Below are 15,830 nucleotides of genomic sequence, written 5' to 3'. Positions count from 1 at the left end.
CTGAGAAAATGATACGTAGGGCATATAGCATCAGCAACCGTGATGCACTACCGAAAAAACAAAGCAAGCGATCCGCATGAAATGAAACGTCAGTCTTGTAAAGTATTTCACACGAGTAGGTTGCATCATTGCATCCTTCCTCGTCTGAGCAGAATTGCGGCCGGCGGAATGGCCCGGAAAGCCACAGTGTCCGTCCGGACACGACATACATGTGCACGAAAACCGATTTTGAAAACATTGCTTCGTTATTTAATAAAAAATCAAAAACCAAAAAATTGAGGAAATGCTTCCAGTTTCGCCTTAAGGTTAACTAAGTTTTTGCAATCCCCAAATCGATTCTGGGTCCATAATCTCTTGAATAGCTTACTGAGTTTCCGTGGTAGGAGTATATCATTTTTATTTTCATTTTCATTTTGCAGCATTTGGTGGGGCAATGAGAGCGCAAGTCAGTCCAAAGCCGATGATAAGGAGGGGTAATGGCTGAATAGTCTTTGCTGACCACATAAACGCCATGGGATAGGAAAAGGGTATTTTGGTGTGGGATTAGGGTGTTGGTACAGACTTGACAATATCAATGCTATTCAGATGCAAAATAATTTTAAGGCTCAATAGTGAATCGCATACCTTCCAAAACCAAAAAAACAATAATCCACAAAATACCAAGCAAGTCAAAGAAAGAAAAAGCGCCCGATTGTTTATTTTGTCAATTATAACAAACGGAAACTTCTACCCTCTCCGACTCGCCAGTCACCCCGGAAAAAATGTCCCTTCAGTTCTGGAAAATATATTAACCCCAATTAAGCCTTTAATCGAATTGTCCGCGTGGTCTTGTAGTACCCCTGCTAGGTAAGAACCAGTCATTGCCATACATATTAAATGCTAGACATGACCCCATGGATAGCATTTGCATATGTAAAAGCTTTGCTGATGTGACTTTCCTATTAGGCAATTCTCTCATCTCATGTTTGTCTTCAAAACCTTGTCAAGCTTAGAAAATTGAAGTTAATAAACAATACATTACAAGGTTCGAATTCACATAGAATGAGATCATTCATTCGCACTACAACACCATAGGAGATAATATCACATTGGCTGATTACAGTACAAATGCGAAAAATCTCCCTTTTCCCCCTATCCGCAACCCGGGGACGCGCCCTGTTGGATTTCGAAAGCCTCGGAGAATATTACAAACCTTCAATGGCATTCCCATACACTAACCCACATTGCCTATTCAGGGGTCTGACTGGGCCTATTACCCTCCCTCAATTTGTAATATTCTCACCGACTTGGAATTATATTTTCCCGGCACATAAATGACTTCGACAAATGTTCGATATACTATGCAGCATCATGATCAGTATAACAATATCAGATGACTTGAAGATCTGATTTTTACAGAATGATCCACTGCACGAATTTATGCTGGCTTGCTTACTCTTACAGAGTATTTGACGTTTGAGAAGTGCCGACACCGCTCAAACGTCAAATTTCGTGTGAGAGTAAGCAGGCCAGTATAAATTCGTGCAGTAATCCATTGTTTGCCATTGATTATACATTCAGCTATTCCAATCATTAGTCCTGTTCAACGACGTAGGTTGAACTTGCTCGAAGTTGCTGCATCCCGTTCTTTCCCGTTTGTTGACTAATGGGTAAGAGCAAGATGCAGCAACTTCGAGCAAGTTCAACCTGCGTCGTTGAACAGGACTATTACTTCAAAGCACATCGACTACATGCCTGAAATCGAAGCTTCCTGGAAGATATAATCCAAGCCCAGGGAGTTTCCGTGGTAGGAGTATATCGGATGTAAAAACGACAATTATATAAGTTGAATTGAATATTTTATAATACGGATGTACCTTAAACGTAGAATCACAATAAATATTTCCAAGATATTTAAAACATGCTCAACCCTTCGCTACTAACTCAACGGACTGCAAATTTTCTTCCAAGAAACATCGTTGGGCCACAAAGCTGAAAAAAAAAACACTCGAATAAATTAGACGTCTAGGCTAAAAAGCATCACTAATGAACAATCATACTTATTGTTAACACCCCAACCATCGTCCAGCCCATCATCGGGCTTCGGAATGACCTCATCCAAATTGTCGTAGATGCTGTATACGACTTCGTTATGCGTAAAAATCACCTGCTGGTGGCGTTCCGAGGGTGGACAAAATACACTGAAATGAAAACCTTAGTCAGAATTCAGCTGCCCATCCAACCCCAGTAAAAAACTTACGCATCGTACAAATTCCTCAACTGCACGAAATGCTGCCCATAAGCCTTCCGGGACGACCCGTTGTCATTGATCAGCGCGCTCCAGTTCACGCAAACGGTCATGTGCCGATCCAGGGTGGAAATAATCTGGTTGAACTCCTCGTTGTTGGTGCTCTCGTACACCCGGATGTACTTGGTTTCGTTCTTCATCAGGAAGCTTCCGGTCGAGTGGAAACTGGGCAAACAGGCAATCATTTCGGCACTGGGAGCGCGGATCGAAACTGTTGATAGCTTGTCGCTGATGTACTCTCGGATGTCCGTTCCGAACTTGACCTCTTCCGGGCGTTTCTGCAGGTTGCACCGTAGGCTGAGCGTTTCGTTCGTCTTGAGACCGACGCCTTCGATGAGGTGCTTCTGGTAGCCGGGGTTTTTGATATCTGGCGACACATTTGGGAAACTTAAGTTACATGCTGTTACAGGCGTAGATATTTGATTTTATCATCAAATCTACAAATGATTTGATTATAAGACATAGAAGTTATCCTACTATGTATTAGTAAAACCACATAAGTATTTGCCTTAACAAGCAGGCATAACACTCTTAATCATAATCGTCGCGCGATTTCACACAAGATTCAACATTTATATTGAACATTATGCTAGCTAAGCTTTCATCGCTGCGGTAGATTCGTTTCGCTGTCACTCTCGTCACCGGTTTCATTGATAAACTTTGATACTGTTGAAATAACCAGATCTATTGTTCTCTCTCATACCCCCGAGAAAGTTGAAAAAAAAAATCTGTAAGTTCTTATAGGGCACTGCATGAAATTCTTTCCCTCTCCTTTACTCTTACAGATATTTTGTAGACAACAAGGCCAAGAAACGTCAAAATCCCATACAAAATCAAAACAATGCAGTGCCCTATACTCGCAAACTGAGTCTCAGCTCGCAACGCTGGATATTCACGTCCGAAATTTTGCAGCTATAAAGTAATGATCCGCCCAAGTAACAATTTTGATTTAATCGAAGTTTTTTAACTATTCAAAAACCCTAGCCATAAAACCATTGATGCCGACTTGAAAATACTCTCGAGCTTCTTTATGCCTCCAAAAGTTCACGAACTGGCTAGTTGGCCCAGCTTTATTTTGATCTACAGGACTTCGTATGCAAACCGGCTTAGGATTTCAGGTTGAATCATAGTTTTATCAACCTTTTAAATAAAACCATATTCTCACTTGTCAAATCGACACTGATTCTTCATTAGGGCCTAACTGACATTTTCAAGTTCTCTTCATCGATCCTCTCTTTGTGTTATTACAGAATGTGTATTGAGTTTTCCCAAATTTATTTGATTGAAATGCGAAGGAGATGACTACATCTTGCTATAGAAACAAAAAGAATAATGATTTTGTTCGTTTTGATCAAGTTATTAGTGAAAGAGAGAGTCGACGAAGAGAAATCGATCAAGTCAGTTAGGCCCTTATGAAAAATCATTGTCGAAATATTTGTTTTGATTATTTTCCACTATCAATGTTCGATCGTCAGAATAAATTATGCTTGGTTGTTTATCCAGCTATGAATTGGAAAGATGCCGATTTGGAATTGATATTTGATTTCCTATTTAATATGCGTTAGGAGACATGCCACGGGAAATTTGTGGCGAATGTGACTGTGATAATGGCAAAAAATAAGTGCGCCACACAAACTGTGCATTACGGTCGACTCTCTACATCTCGATATTGAAGGGACCATCGAGATAGGGAGAGATTGAAATGCGGGACAAATTTGTAATGCACACTAGATTGAAAAATCCTCCGTAACTAGGAAAAACCATCAACAAACAGATGTCACTTCGCTTTCCCAGAATGTTTGCACCCACGAAACGAGATCTAGCAACCTGCGAATATGGGCATATCGACATATGGAGAGAAAATCTAGAACAAAAACGAACGAGATCGCATCGAGATAGGGAGATATCGAGATAAAGAGATATCGCCATACAGAGAGGTAAAATGTATGCAGATTGAAGGGACCACTCAAACCATCGAGATAGGGAGAGATATCGAGATGTAGAACATCGACATGTGGAGAGTCGACTGTAATAGGAAGTTAAATGCATTTAATATACTCGGTGGAATTGGGCGTGAAAAAGGTTTTTTCAACATAGCGGAGTTTCAAAAACATTAGGGTAACAAAGCCCAAAATGCCAAGATGGGGTAAAATGGCCCAACTCATAAAATCATTCCTGAATGGGACTTGATCATTGCTATAGGTAAATGGTGTCAAGATATGTTTGCATCAAACATTCTTCTAGAAGCTAGGCCACCAAACCCACGAAAAATCCTTTGATTTCCCAATGAAAATTGGCAACATCCGGTTTTTCGTGCTTGCAATTAAGGTTTTCTGGTGATTTTATTACCAGCCAAGTGTTTCCAACGAGATTGAGGCACACATGGAGACGCATGGTTGTGATGTCTAAGCTTTCCATGTTAAGGGTCATTCAAATATTACGATCATCGTTTTGCGGGGAGGGAGGTAACACTCCATTTATTGAGTATACCGTATTACCCCGCTAATACGACACCAACTGTTGTCGTATAACCGGGGTAAACTTTTAATTCGACAAACTGGTCACCCTACACCACCATGCTCATTGAAATTTGGCAACTCTATTTTTGTTTTTGTTTTGATTTCCGGATTTGTTATGAAACATAATTTCATCAAACATTGCGGTGGCGCGAATGAAAAGCTCCTTTTTTTCTACGATTGTTGCCATTCTCAGTTCATTCCGGTTGGTCTCCAGGCGGTTTGGGCGTTAAATAGCACTAACTCAGAACTTCCGAAATTTGCGGCTGCAAGAGGAGTTGCTGCGGGTGCGAGTATAAGCGCAATATCAAACTGTTTTGCATTTACAGTGTACATCGCTGTGACATTTGAACACTTCTTAATTCGACATGTGTCGTATAAGCGGGGTACGAATTAAAAAGTGTCGTATTAAAACGAGTCGAACCAGAGGGGTAAGACGGTACAAAAAAAGCGGGACAGAGGGGGGAAAAGGAATCGGAAATGCCCGAAAACTTAAGGACGTAATTTTTGAATGTTTTCATGAAGTGGCATCTTACCCCATGGCAGATGGTCGTTTTGCAGCACTTCCGTTTTACAAATCAGTTTTTAAAATCGCTGAAAATCGATGAAAATGCAATAGTTTTGTGAATTTTTTTGCTGAAGTATCGAGCAAATATTGTCTAGTTGCTGTTACCACTTTGGAAGCCTAACAAATGAGGCTAATTATCATTGAAAACGATGAAAGTTTGAAAAATGGCATTTTACCCCACTTGACCCTATGTATTTTTTTCTGAAAATAATATGACGGAAACGTGTTGCTTAAGTTTGATCTTAAGCGCTGTACGTGAAATGATGAGATAGAGTAATGATTTCTCTGTATTTACATAAATTATCCCGGCTAGGCGACATATTTTTCTGATAAAACTCTGTGTTCCTGATGATTTCTCCAATAGGGCTAACCCTCCTAAGGTGGTCATAACTAAGCTAATGATAGAACTAACGGTCTTATCACAGCATTTCTTGGTCTATGATACGGCCACGAAATCTTTTGTTGGTTCTAAGCGTTGCCTCACAGTTTTGTTTATTGTTCGTGCAGTTGAAAATCGGAATTTTTGACACGCGAAAATTGATTTTTCTCCTAAACCGTATGTCGGACGTACGTCGGGCACAGTGCGCTGGATAGAGGGCCAGGTCCGCTGTCCAGCGCACTACGTCCGACGTTAGATTTCACGTATGGATTTAGAGAAAATTCGATTTTCGTGTGTGGGTAAACTTCGGGTTTCAACCGCGACGACAATATTTGTTTACAAAAAGAAATCTTTCCACAAATGCAAGTTTTATTGAAATGGCATATAAATAGTGATAATACCAATTCATGACCACTTGCAAGTCTTTAAATGACGATGATTACAGCAGAAATTATATTACAGTTTTATAGAATGCCAAAGGTGCAAAGTAAAAAACTATCACATAAAACTAGTATAGAACAACTAGCTTTTTCACATGCTCGTATAAAACCAGGATAAAACATGAATAAATCTTCAAGGCATGCTGATTGTTACTTGGGCGAGTTAATGTTTGAGCTTTTGAAGAACCTCATATCATTTACGTTCGAAAAGTTTCGTCCTTCAGCTGTATCGTACAGTTACAAGAGCACAAATGTCCCAAACGGAGGATAACGTGTCTCTGGAGCCGGTCTTATAATACAAGGGGAGCTAATCAACTTGGTTGACGCAGTATGTACGACGCAGTAATGTAAGATCCCAACTAACATTTTCAGCGCTATAAGCTTCAGTCATTTGCTTTCTGTTGTGTAACCATCGAGTAAAAGCAGTCAACGCTGAATAAAAGGAAAGCTAGTCAAATATAAATCATAAGCTACTTTACGACTGCAAAACAAGCACCACACAGTGGTTCCATTTGTTCAGGGAAGCGGTCATAAATCATTTTCTTCGTTTTTGAAGGTCAGAATCATTTTTAATGACCATTAGTAGCATGTTATGACTGAAAATGGATATACCAGTACGTTTTCACGAACATCACTTGAAAATATTAACATTGGACATTTTTTTTTAATAACAATGAAACAATCATTTAAAAAGCTTTATTTTGCACAAACATCAGTTATCAAATATTTTGAATAATTATGAAGAGTGGGTCGAATTATATCAATTTTTGCTAAGTATAACAAGCTTAAACATGTATCACACGACATTATCATAACAGATTTTTGTGAATATTATCAATATGTATTAGCATCATAATTGTGATTTAATTAGTAGGTTTTATTTGTGTTGTAATAAAACATTATATAAGATTGAAGATTTTTCGTCAGAAATAATGTAGTTTTCATTGTCATACAGAAAAATCTTCACGAATTGAATTAGTACATATGTTTTACTACAGTATCGAATAACCAATAGTAATAATTTTGAAACAATATTACAATAGTGCAATTACAGAACCAATTACTACTTAAATGGCAAAATTTTAATTAAATATTTGGAATTATTTCACAATACGTATGTAAAAGGAAAGTTTAAAACCATAAATTTAATGCTTTACACAGTTACATATCATACGATTTATGGGCCAGCGTATTGGAAAAAAAGTATTTCCAGTCGTTTTTGTTTCAAACAATTGCATTGGAAATGCTATCCAGTAATGAAGTACGTGAAATTTCAATCATAGATAGCTCTAACATAATAAAAGAAATATACATATACACATATTGCTCTACATTGCTATATGTATACTCGACAGAGTGCCTGCAATAGTATCAAAGACATCAATTTGAGTAGTAAGATATAACATAAATAATTTGATCAAATATTTAGATTTGGAAAGGGAATAAAAAGAATTATGTCCAGTAAATATCACTCAAAGAACGTATTCGCTCCTTCTTCCAGCACTACAGTTTTAGGAACTGGATGGATTTTGAGGAAATTTTCTCAACGTTAGCAGTAAATGAAAAATTTCTTATTAAATTTGACAATTACAAAGGTAAGGTTTGACGAGGCCAATTAGGAATGGATGTTATGCAATTACTCGTACCTCAAGGCATACCTCCAGAATTGTATTTTTTTCCATAATAAAAAAAACAGCATTTACAAAGTTTGTTTTCAAACAAAAAATCTCTTAATTATTGTTAAAAGAATTGAAATATCTCCTGTAATAATTTCAGTCTTTTTGGTATGAATTTCAGACAGTTACAGAATGACTAGTACATACATATAATTTAGTAGTTATTTTAAAACATATTTTGATAAAAATAACGGGTAACTTCCAATACATCCTGCAAACTTGTATGCAGATATTTGCAGCTACAACCTTCACAAATCGATTCTCCTACTCAAATCTGATCATTTGATGGCTGACGATTGATTAAATGTGGTTAAGAACATGTTTGAAATGGTACATGAATTTTTATTATGTATATATTCTATAAGTAAAATTATGTGGCTATTACTCATATGCCCATTGGTCCCAAAACATCCAATTCCACTTCTTGATGCCTTGACATTGACAGATAAACATCTATTCTGATTCTCTACATTGAAAACCATTTGTAAATTTACTTGTTTTTGTTATACGAAAGCGCGGGGTAAAACTTAAAAGTAATGTAATTTTTCGACAAATTTTGAGAATGTCAAATTGCATGACAGTATCCACGCTCTCACGCAAAATATGCAACAGAAACTTACCTAAAAATGACTTGTCTGCATTTTTGGGAACATCATTGATTTGTAAAAAATATACAAACTCATAAATTGAAAAATCAATTTTTCGATTTTTGGCCTATGACGGTACCACTGTGCACCATCCAGCTACCAAACTCGGTTTTCAGAAATCCATTGCTTGTCATTGGGGCTGCCTTTACTCCACTCTATTCCAACTCCGGGAGATTTCCCGGAAGATGTGAAAACTTGAACACATCGAACACTAACAAAACAGCTGCTACTATACAGTACAATTCGTTATACTGACAAATCCCCAAACCAGCAGCGCTTTAAAGGCCGTTATGCGATTTCATTACAGCTAGAAGCTGTAATAAAGAAACTGTTGGTTTACCAACACGGCTTGTGGATGTAAACATTATTGTCAAAACAAACTTTAAGAGGGATGTATAGCTACTACACAAATTCTTTACAGCTATCCATCTCTGTGCTGTGAAATTATTTGGGTTGCTTTTAAAGCACTTTAATTCAATGCCGGAAGATTTTCCGGAAGATGTGCAAATCGAGTAAGAGTCCCAGCCACTACAACAGCTACTTTTATACAGTATGTTTTGTAATGTTGCCAAAACACAAAACAGCAGCGCTTCGTAGCCGTTTAAAGAACACTCTTTCAGCTAGAAGCTGTGAAGAAGAATCTGTTGGCGCAACCACACAGCTTGTTCAATGTAAACATTATTGCGTTTGACGTTTCACAAGCTTTTGCAGCAAGATGAAGTTGGGTAAGGTTTCTTGTGGCACAATAGGACAGATCGGTGTAGTATTAGATTTGTAGTAATGAGCTGAATTTTAGTATGGTGAGAAGGTCAATTCTCCGTTTCTGCAATGAAATGGTGCAAAACGCGTGGGTATTATGATTCCTTGCACAATTTGATGCCGGTTGAGCAAAACTTTGGGAAACAGTGTTGTTGTTTTCTCCATTTCTTGCAACATAAACAACATAGTTATCCAAAGTTTTGCTCAAACAGCATCAAATTAGGTAAAGAATCATAATACCCACGCTTTTTGCACCATTTCATTGCAGAAACGAAGAATTGACCTTCTCACCATACTAAAATTCAGCTCATTACTACAAATCTAGTACTACACCGAACGTGCCCCATTATGAAGCCTTGTCAGGAGTAAAACAAAACGGGCTATTTTCTATGTTTTTTATATATAGCAGTGTAACAGCGAGGACATCATCGGGACCAGTGGATACGGAGATCGGGAGTTCGATTCCAAGTAGCGGCAAGTACTTTAATTATTCAATTTTAGAAATAATAATTTCAGTTCCACATGTATTGCGTCACGGTATCCATAACCTAATTATATTTAATCGTTTAATTTGGGGATGCCGTAAAACTATTATTTAACAACTGCGAAAAGGCTGAAAAAGCGCCTTCTCAAGATGTTCGGACTTGAACCAGTTTTCGAAGCAGCACTGTTTCGTGGCAGCTCAAACTACAAAAAATCTTTATTAGATTACTACACTTAATTTACTCTATAGTTTACTTACAATAATTGGTTTCTTACTCCTTCTTTGAACACCAAATAGCGTTTCCGTAGAGCGATCTACAATCTACAATTCACTTCCACTTTCTCCTTTTCCTATTTACATAATTTCCATTAGTTTATTTACAATTTTCAATTCATTCATTTACTTACAAACTTCTCCTAATATTTTCACTTTTTCTTCTCCTTTCAGGTCGCCGTCGACACGGACAGGATGGCAGTTGCACCGATGGGAATCTTATCCGGTTCTGCTGCGGCGAGTTCCTCAGGAGTGGCGAGATGTGCATATCCTTTCTCTTGATATTCAACGATCTGCTTGCTGACGTTGCGCTGCAAATCCGGGTTCCGTTCTAACTTCTTCTCCAACTGCTTGAGACGGCGCAGCGCCATAGGATAGCTGTCGGGGAATTACGGGTTGTCTACCTTCCACAACAGGCCTGCCACGAAACAGTGCTGCTTCGAAAACTGGTTCAAGTCCGAACACAAGATGTTATTCAGTTAGTGGTTACATAGGAGCCGAGAAAAGAGCTATGACTATGTGGCATAGAAGCTGATCGCACAGCATGTACAAGCTGATTAAGTTCGCCAGATTCATTGGTATAGGGCTTGCATAGAAGCTTCCGTCCATATGTACAACACAGTAACTCAGCATCAAGCCGTATTAAGGACGCTTTGTTGACGTTTACATTCACAATAAATGTTAGTTGGGACTGGCCTTGACATTTCTACCCGGTTGTTCGAGATCACCAGATCTAAGGCTGAAGGCTTTCCTCGACCAGACGGGTAGTGGATGGGAGTATCACGAACGTCAATGTAGATATCCGTGGACTCATACACTTGTTGTTAGATATGTCCCGCTTTGTTGGCCCTAGTACAGTTCCTCATCCTGTGCTGCGCTTACATATCTCCTACTAGATAGAAGGGTCCGTCGATGTTGATTAGTTGGTGGATATCTCGTCTGAATTAACAGAGCGCTGCCCTCTGATTTGAGCCAGGGTAGTAGACAGCTACAATGCTCACGGTTGTTGGTTCCACCCTGACCAAGATCCCTACTGTTTCGATTGTCCGCGCCGAAGTTTCCAGCATGGAGTAAGATATTCTTTTCCGCACCAGAATCGCCATTCCTCCCCCTCGGGTGGCGTCCAACGAGTCTCGATCCGCTCTAACAATAGAGTAGTTTTCGTGGCACAATGAGTTGTTGAGATGCAGCCACGTCTCCGTGAATACAGCGATGTCTGTTCGTGGGTTTCAAGAAAGTGAAAACATTCTACAGCCTTGTCCGGAAGGAACGGCACTTCCAATTCACCAATTTGAGCGATCTACGGGTGGCCATTTTAGACGTTAGACGTTGATGATTAGTTCGCTGAGAGCAAGAAATTGTATTGCCTTGGATTCGGGAGACTGTGGAACAGCTCACTAGCAAGGTACATAAACTCCTCCACGGTGAACAAATTCGGGGACCCGGGCTGTGAGTTTCCCTGGGAGTACGAAACGGTCGCATGTGTTATGCTGCATATAGCAGTTGGCTGATGTCGCCACTCGCTCTTCTGGGAGTAGATACAGGTACTGTGGATACCTTCGTAGGATTGTTCCCGAAGGGTCGATCTCGTCCTCTTTTTGGCCTTCAACTCCTGCAAATACTTGAGGGGCGTAGGGCAACCCTTGAAATCTGAATGTTATTTTCACTTTCTAGCCCACTGTGCAGTGGCAGCAGCACCACCATCGCCGTTGTTGATATCCTCATCGTCGTCATCAGAAAGCAGCGCAAACCGGTTCGACGTCGAAAACGCTCCGAAACAGCCTTCCTATAGGATCACTGGCAGCTGGACATTGCACTGATCACCTGTTAAAGACAATCCGTTAACAATCTCTATGGTTCTGGTCTCTTTCCCTCTTGCTCAGGTAGATGATAAATAGGTTCGTGTTCATGGCGAAGGCACTAATTTCTCACATGAAAGAGAACGTGCCTCTCGAGCCACCCTGATACATGCGGATTAGGCCTGTCCACCCTTTCAAAAATGTTCTCTGATTCTCAAGTCCACCCCCATATTTTGATTGGCATCCCAAAAGAAGTAACTGGTCAAAATTTCAGCCAAATCCATTATAATTAAAAGGTGCATCAAATCAATTTTGTGTTTTTCAACTATTTTTGAACTTCAAAAAATCATAACTACACTAAAACTTGTCAAAACTTAATTCTTTCGGCAGAAATTGAAAGCTATACTTGTTTGCTACAACTTCATCGAACAACGTGTGCCAATAAAATTTAAGGAAACATGTGTAATTATCACATTTGTAATCAGAAAAACCTTAAAAAGTTGATTTTTTGATAGATTTCGTTCTGGAACACCCTAATATACGTAATAAGTTTGATATTTTAAAACGGCATCATATTTTCTCATGTTTTTTGGTTATTTGCTTCTTTGACACCAATGCTGTAGCAGTTGAGAAAAAAATATTAAAATTCGGGAAAGCCAAATGTGGCCTAAAAACTAGCTTTTTGGAGGCAATCACGCTATGGCGCGAAATTGTACTGAACGTAGTAGCTTTGCTTCCTTGTACTTTGCCTTGGCTACCCCCTACCACGGGTGATAACAAACAAGCGTTATGACAGGTGTTGGCTATCATATCAGTGCTGACGCGATGCCACTTTTTGCGCGCCAAAGCGTGATTGCACCCGAAAAGCTAGTTTTTAGGCCACATTTGGCTTTCACGAATTTTAGTAATTTTTGCTCAACTCCTACAGCATTGGTGCCAAAGAAGCAAATGACCAAAAAACATTGGAGAATATCATGCCGTTTTTAAAAATCCAACTTATTACGTATATTAGGGTGTTCCAGAGCGAAATCTATCAAAAAATCAACTTTTTAAGGTTTTTCTGATTACAAATGTGATAATTACACATGTTTCCTTTAATTTTATTGGCACACGTTGTTCGGAGAAGTTGTAGCAAACAAGTATAGCTTTCAATTTCTGCCGAGAGAACTAAGTTTTGACAAGTTTTAGTGTAGTTATGATTTTTTGAAGTTCAAAAATAGTCGAAAAACACAAAATTGATTTGATGCACCTCTTAATTTCAAATTTGAAAAGGTGGACAGGCCTAATGCGGATACCTGAACACTGACTCCTCTCTGGAGCCACCTTGCGGGAGGAAGCCGGTGTAATGTTGCGAACCATCTCGATTTATTATATTCGCTAGCTGCCTGTTACTCCGTATGCCACCTACGCCATCAATCGCTGTAGTGGCAGCGAATCATTAGCCATCATTGTACACATCCTCTCAACTTAGCTATCGGTTGATTAGCTAAAGTGATCACATCTTATTGTTCCGACTTGCAATTATTGACCGAATTTCTGTATTTTAATGTGGAACTTAGTGAGCAAGCATAAGCTTTTTCGAATTTATCCAATCCGTTACATCAATCTCCTCCATGAATTATAATCGCCGTAAACCATCAGTGTGTCCAATTCTGCGTGTCCGGTCCTGAATTGGCAGCGAGCTCGTCCCTCGAACCACTTAACCACCAGACTACCGGACTACTTTCGAACTAGATTTTACTTTAATTGTAATATTGACACTCTTTCTTCTGCCAATGAACACTACGTGTTTACTGATTCAAAGAACGAACCACAAAGAGAACCTGCTCGGTTCATTTGTATTCACTTATAGATTGACGGCAGTGTTCCCAGAACGCCTGTGCGTACGATTGCACATCTAGTTGCACTTGCGTAACAATCATTGAAATCATCATACTATAGAAAGAATACAGTCAAACTTGAGATACAATACAGGGTAATACTGTTGACGAAGTCTATCAATTTATCACCTTTCGGGAGGTTCAGTGTCACCTCTATACCCCGTCGTACATCGCATATGTAGATCTGGATTATTCGAATCATTGGAGGTTCTGAAACTTGCACCTCATAGGCGCGAATTCTAATTTCTGAAAGAGTTGTACAACTTCTACAAAGAAACCAATACTCACAAACTATCTTCCGTGGGTTCAACTGGTACGTCGAACAGTACAGAACGATCTCGTTGACTGCGACTTCCGTCATCAGAGGATGGTGCACTTGGTTCAAGTTTTTCACGTTGACATCGATGCCCAACTCGTTCGTAAGCGGGTTGCTCACGTTGCAGTTGGCGTCCAGCAGGAGCGACTCGTTTACGTTGAAGGTCCACGTGTGCCGGATTAGGCGATACCTGAGGATAAGTCGAATAAATATCACTTGCAGAAGCACCATTTCGAAATGCAACTTACTTCAGTTTCGGATAATCCGCCGGCATCCCGTAGTAGATCAGCAGTTTCACATTCTTCGGTCCCTTGACGTACGGAGCCTGCAGCCAGATCGTACTGGTTTTGGTCTCCATCGGATTGATGACGTTCGCTTCGCCCTCCTTAAAAGCCTTGAAAACGTACTGCTTGCGTGCTTCCTTCTCCTTGCCGAGGTTCTCGTTGACCAGGTTGCGCAAGTCCCGCAGGATGGACAGGGGAATCTCCGACTCGTCCGGATTGACCACCACAAAGCGCGGATTGTCGATACAGATATAGATATCGTTCAGAGCGTTGACCCCGGCGTTGGTCGCGTTGATCTGGATGGGGATCACTTCGCCTGCGAGGACTTCCGTTGGCGTTTGGGAGAAGCTGACGTGTAGAGCCGGTGCCGGAGGGAGCACTTCGATCTCCAGTTTTCGATCGAATTGGACCGCCCGGTTGTCTTTGGAGTTGGTTCGAATGGGCAGGGCCTCGAATAACTGCTTGCCCCATATATTGGGCTGTTCCGTTGTTCCGGTGGCGTTAGAAGAAATCCTTCCAACGACTCCGAGGATTCGTAGCTGTCCGGTACTTCTGGGGGTGAGTCTCAACGATACAGTCTTGGTTTCGTACTCGCTGAAGCTTACGGAATCCACCGAAGTGGTGGCGACGACGTTTTCGATGGCCTTGCGTTCCTCGGGACCGACCTCGCCCATGAACAGCGGTTTGTTGGAATAGATTTCCTGCGATTCCTTTCGGAATTCCCACAAGACATTGATACATTCGAACGTGATAGGGGGTTTGATGGCGTTTTCCAGGTTAAAGGATATTTCAATCGGTTCACCGTGCACGCTCCGAGGGTTCTCCAGTGCATGCGATTCTTGGGTAAACAGGGACTTGCTAGGTTTGAAGATCATGATGGATTTTTTGGAAGCACTTTGAACCAACATCTCTTCCATTTTGTTCCAAATGTTCTCCTCTAGAAGGCTGGAGGTGATGGTAAGGTTCGTGGCGGGAACGAACAAGGGATTGGCCACCGGTGGTGGGGATGTTACCAGAACTCGAGTCATAGGCTGTAGGATCTTCGGAAGAGAAATGGTCAGAATGTCATTAACGTCGTTCTTGGCAAGGAGAGCCTTCTGTGTGGCTAGGAAATCTTTCAAGAAGAATGCCTGTTGGGTTGCGCTTTGTAAACTGGAAGGTCGCAGCAGATGGGAAAGACAGTTGCTAGCTTCTTCCAGCTTTTTCAGGTTGATTGCCTGCTTTCCGATGGTGTATTGGATGTGGTCTTCTGCCAAGCTCCAGCCGCGATTTTCGAACACCTGTTGAGATAAAACGATCTAAAGTGAGCCATAGCACAAAACTGGAGGGATCCCTGGATGAATATTCGGAGGAGTTCCTGGAGGAATTCGTAAAGAAATCCCGGAGGCATTCCTGGAGGAATTCCCGGAGGCATTCCTGGAGGAATTCCCGGAGGCATTCCTGGAGGAATTCCCGGAGGCATTCCTGGAGGAATTCCCGGAGGCATTCCTGGAGGAATTCCCGGAGGCATTCCTGGAGGAAT

At 40.5% G+C, this 15,830-nt stretch overlaps 1 protein-coding gene across 2 annotated transcripts in view; it reads right to left on the bottom strand.

Annotated features, from left to right (window-relative positions):
- Nucleotides 1-1,825: 1,825 nt before the first annotated feature.
- LOC109412412 (trafficking protein particle complex subunit 8) overlaps nt 1,826-15,830 on the bottom strand; it is a 22,420-nt gene continuing 8,415 nt past the window's right edge. For both annotated transcript variants that reach the window (XM_062853366.1, XM_029876487.2), the window contains exons 5-9: nt 14,273-15,588; nt 13,997-14,214; nt 2,240-2,654; nt 2,040-2,180; nt 1,826-1,971 (exon numbers count right to left, since the gene is read on the bottom strand). In XM_062853366.1, the coding sequence (XP_062709350.1) occupies nt 1,905-1,971; nt 2,040-2,180; nt 2,240-2,654; nt 13,997-14,214; nt 14,273-15,588 (2,157 nt within the window). In that variant the 3' untranslated portion in view covers nt 1,826-1,904. The remainder of the gene's footprint in view (nt 1,972-2,039; nt 2,181-2,239; nt 2,655-13,996; nt 14,215-14,272; nt 15,589-15,830) is intronic.

Source organism: Aedes albopictus, chromosome 2 (assembly GCF_035046485.1).
Source record: "Aedes albopictus strain Foshan chromosome 2, AalbF5, whole genome shotgun sequence".
Taxonomy (NCBI): domain Eukaryota; kingdom Metazoa; phylum Arthropoda; class Insecta; order Diptera; family Culicidae; genus Aedes; species Aedes albopictus.
Note: the sequence above shows the minus strand (reverse complement) of the source record. Positions and strands in the feature narration are given on the sequence as shown.